Source organism: Theobroma cacao, chromosome 1, assembly GCF_000208745.1.
Source record: "Theobroma cacao cultivar B97-61/B2 chromosome 1, Criollo_cocoa_genome_V2, whole genome shotgun sequence".
Lineage (NCBI taxonomy): Eukaryota > Viridiplantae > Streptophyta > Magnoliopsida > Malvales > Malvaceae > Theobroma > Theobroma cacao.
This window is the reverse complement of record NC_030850.1, coordinates 15,190,906-15,195,710: the sequence shown is the minus strand read 5'-3', so window position 1 is coordinate 15,195,710 and position 4,805 is coordinate 15,190,906. Positions and strand designations below refer to the sequence as shown.

The 4,805-nt window shown below is 34.5% G+C and overlaps 1 protein-coding gene across 1 annotated transcript; it reads left to right on the top strand.

The window, feature by feature from the left end:
• LOC18612660 (auxin-induced in root cultures protein 12) lies at positions 505-1,487 on the top strand. Its single transcript, XM_018118899.1, has one exon. The coding sequence runs from the start codon at positions 590-592 to the stop codon at positions 1,307-1,309; it is 720 nt and encodes a 239-aa protein (XP_017974388.1). The 5' UTR covers positions 505-589; the 3' UTR covers positions 1,310-1,487.

The following is a 4,805-nucleotide window of genomic DNA, read 5'->3' as shown; positions in this document are numbered from 1 at the left end:
AAAGTCACGATATTCACACTTGTATCGATGACAGCTGGGCACCTTATCATTTCCCAGTTCCTTCGTAGATCCTTCCCTCATTCAGTTAACGGAAACATGGAACCAGTAGCACGCATCGCCCACGTGCAGCCCCTATTATTATTATTATTATTATTATTATAATAAATTATTTTCTTAATCCTTCTTGGTTTCTTTTTCGATCTCTTTTTCCTTATTGCATCTTCCTTTCCTTTTGGGGTTTTCCTCCGAACACCCTTCAGATTGTGCACGTGATCTACCCTATTCCTAGATCCTATTCCCACTCAAAAACTTTACGAGTCAAAAGTGCCAAATTAACCAGTGAAGAAAGTCAACGATTGATCTTAACCAACCAGAATCCGCCCACGTCGGTTACAAGAAGAGTGCCCGCCGACGTGGCATTCAACTATTGGCTACGTATTCATCAAGCCCAAATCAAGTTTCCACTTTTCACCATGTTCCTCTCTATATATTCCTCCAGAAATCTCCAACCAAATGGCATCTACCCCATCCCCGCTATTATCTCTACTTTCTCTCTTTCTTTCAAAGGCGAAAAAAAGAAGAAAGAAAAATGGGGTCTCTCTTTTGCCCATCTCTGATTCTGTTCTTTTCTCTTTGGGTTACTCTAATCTCACCCGCACATTCACTCAACTGTTCATCGCTGAAACTCCCAGGAGGCAAGAAACAATACTCCAACTGCACGGAGCTCCCAACCCTAAACTCAACCCTCCATTTCACCTACGATGCAACCAACTCATCTCTTTCCATCGCCTTCTCGACAGCTCCAGCCAACCCCAACGGTTGGATCGCTTGGGCCATCAATCCGACGGCCACAGGCATGGCAGGTTCCCAAGCCCTCCTTGCCTTCAAAAACAGCGGCTCCATGGTTGTTAAAACCTACAACATTAGCTCGTACAGCTCTATTGTCGAAGGGAAGCTATCTTTTGACGTTTGGGACCTGGAAGCTGGGGCTGGGAACGACGGGAAGATGGTTATCTACGGTTCGTTGAAAGTTCCGGCCAATGCCGAGAAGCTGAACCAGGTTTGGCAGGTGGGGCCAGGGGTTAGTAATGGTCAGCCGATGAAGCATGAGTTTGCTAAAGCCAATCTGGCTTCTATGGGAGAGTTGAAGTTGGTGGAGAAAGTGATTTCGGGTTCTTCATCCCCAACGCCATCTCCATCTCCATCTCGACAAGCTGCTAACAATGATTCGGGAGATGGGTCGAGGGTTAGGGAAATGAGCGCCGGATTGTGGATCTTGGGTTTGGTTTCCTTGCTGGTTTTGATGTGATTCTGAGGAGTATAGTAATAAAAGAAGATATTGAATGATTTCAGCAGCAACTATATATTGCTTTTGTCTTCATTTTGTTGTTACTAGTATTATGACATTTTTCCTGTAATCATTTTTTCTTGAGATGAATTAGAATTCCCTAGCTATCACGAGAAAATAGTGAGATATATTTTTTCTAGTTTTTTTTTTATATTACATTTTCTACGTTTTTATACCAATAGAATTACTCCCGCTCGGTAGACAGCAAAATTAACGTCGTTCAAAATGAAATGGCCGACCTTTTTTCTCCTTTTGCTAGGTATTACTAGTACTCATTTTTTCCAGGAGACATGCCATCTGATTTTTGCAGGAGTAGGCCCAAGAGTAAAACCCCAACCGTGTAGGGCAGTAGGGGTTGGTGAAACATTACGCCCAAGGTCCAAGCCCCATTGTTAGCTTATCTTTTTTTGACCTTTATGTAGCAAAAAAGAATACATGGAAATATACAGTCTAGAAATGTTCTTTTCAACTCAGGTTCCCTTGCTAACCAAATAATAACTCGTCGGAGGTTTTTTTTTAAATAAAATTTTATTGAAAAATTTAATAGTTTTTGTTATTCAATAAATTACTGAAAATTTTTTCTGTTATTTGAATCATCTTACAGAAAATGTTTTCCATCATAACCCATCTTTAATAATTTTCTATCAAAATACCATAAAAACATCAACATTCATCAAGTATGCAAAACATCTAAAACTTTTTTTCCAACAGTTAAAAAATTATATATAAATAATGTTTAATTTTTTATTTACTTATTTCTCCTCATATTGTTAGATTGATTAATTTGTTAAGCAAATAAATCATAAATTTAAAATTAAAAGAAATGAGAGATTTTCATGAGTGAAAAATTTATTTTTTATTTTATATAAATTTTTTGATTGATTTTAATTATTTTATATTATATTAAAAATTAACATACTTTAATAAAAATAATTATAGTGATTTGATTCTTTTGAAAGAATTGAATAATAATAATAATTAATGATGGTTTGTTGGGAAAAAGAATAATAGTTAAATAGATGAAAGAAAAAGGAAAATAATGATACTTTATTGTTGTATTGTTTGTTAGGATCAATCTTTAAGGTTTAAATAATCAATTTTATAGTAGACGGAGGATAATATTTTTCGAAGTGAGATCAATTTTAATATTTATGAAATCGATTTTAGAGAAAAAGGAAAGCATATAGAAAATGCTTTGTGGTTGCATAAAACAATTTACGCAGATCAATACAATTTCTTTTGTTAACTCGTAAATTATTTTATATTTATAAAAATTTTCTTTATTTTAAATAAAAGAAAAAATTGAACATTTTTTTTTTTAAATTTCAACCTTAGCAAACGAAATCTTATTAATAAAAAAAAAAAAAGAGAAAAGAACGCGTAGGGCACGTTTCTCGTTTTCATTTTTTATTCTTGTTCTTGTTTTTATATTTGAATCAGACAATGGACTGATTAATTTCAAGTGTGAACAAAAATCCGGGAATGACTCAACGTGTTCCACCTTTGCCGTTTTGGAGATGGAAGACGAGACGACCATTCAAGTCAAGGACGCTAGTTCCAAATCTTGTCCAGTTGTGGCCCTGTGGGGTCTGTCCCCGTTAAACAATTTGAGAAGCAAATAAACTAAAAACACAAGTGACGCCAAAAATTATGGAGCAATAACTGAAGCACCCAGCAACATTTTGGGGAAACGCCACTAATGTAGTTTTTGGCTCTTTAAGTAGTAGTAATATTTTTGACCACGAGTCCATGACTTTAAGGGGCATGGTTTAAATTAAGCATGTAACGTGTGAACCAAATCCCATTTTTCTTGCAAATTAGGCTTTTGCTATTCTAGTTAATTGTGATGATGCATAGCTCTTTCAATTGTTTAATAGTTATAGCTATTTTCCTTGTCAAAAGCATCAATATTTTACGTTCTTATAAGCTCTTAATATGGATCGTTGTCTTTTTCACTATTTTAAATTTCAAATGAAATGAAACAAACTTATTTGACAAGTATGCTGAAATCTATGTTAAAATTAAATGTTAGATCTTTAAGAGGTAAGTACTCGACGTAGGGATTTGATAGCATTTAATTATATCAATCCAACACATAAAACTGGTCTTGAAGGCTCCGTTTTCAGGCCATGTCCATTGTACCTTTTCTAGCAAGGCTCTAAAGTCTAAACGAATTCCATGTGGCAATATATATATTTCCTTATCTTAGTTGAATTTTAAGTAAATTGATGGGCTGGACTGCCTTGGAGATTTGGGCAACTTGATGTGATGCCAAGATATGTGCTAGTAATATATGTTGTGTCCACTTTTGACGAAATCAGCTTTCCTTATATAACAATTTTATCATTCCTTTTCTTGGTTCATTTATTTGTGGTCCGGTCTTCATCTGTCCACCTCATTTTCAGCTAATATATTTGCCTTCACGGAAATATAGCCTCCCTAAGTTAATTTGTGGAAAACACATTGTCCACATGCATTCGTTAAATGCTCTGACTATGCATTCACATACTTTGAATGAAAAAAAAAAATAGTCATAACGGCATCAAAGCGATCAGACGTTTGGATAAGGTCCTGGTGACGCACAAAATATATATTGGAATATGTTGTTTGAAATTAAAATTTTATATTGTTATTTTTATTTATGCTGTGTTGCTTTTAAAAGAATTTGAATGTGTTCCCGAATGTAAGATATTTAGGTATTTATTGTTGGTTGCAATGAAATTAGGAGAAGAAGTATTATTAAAACTATGAATTGAATCATTTGATTCTGGCATAATTAGGAGAAGAAGTATTATTAAAACTATGAATTGAATCAAATTTATTTTATTACTGGCAAAATTTATATTTTTTACTTTAATAAACAAATAAGTAAATTCGGAAGAATCATAACAAATTTAAGAAACATATTAAAAATGAAATTATTGAATAAATCATATGAACCAAATGCAAACTTTTGTCTTGTGTACCAATACAAAATATCTATGCCCACATGCTTCCCTTTCACTTAGCACCCACCGTTAACGATAATTTATAAAATATGCAAGTTTTTTTTTTATTTTTAAAAAGGAATAAACATGCATGCTTTGTTTTTTCTTTTTTTTTTTGAATGAATGAATAAAATGGATATATGATTGGGTACAGTCAGTAAAAGAGTTCTGCTCAATAATAGGATTAGCCTCCACCGGTTTCTACATCCCTTCATCCATCTTCTCTATGCAGCAAAAGTGAGAGTTTGCAGAGCAAGATGTCTATATAAATACATGGCATATCAAGATTCAAGGGCCCTCCTCCAGGCCTCTGCAATCACTTCCAAACAGTCAACGACCCACTTCCACCCCCTGTGAAGGAAAGCGGAAAAGGCCCTCTTTGAATCACCCTAACTTCTTGTTTTGAAAATAACCTTCCTCTCTCAGTGAACGATGGCATGTCATACAGGCGAACAGTGTTGTCATTGCAG

Coding starts and splice junctions, on each gene's coding strand:
- LOC18612660 (XM_018118899.1), top strand. CDS start 590: ATGGGGTCTCTCTTTTGCCCATCTCTGATTCTGTTCTTTTCTCTTTGG.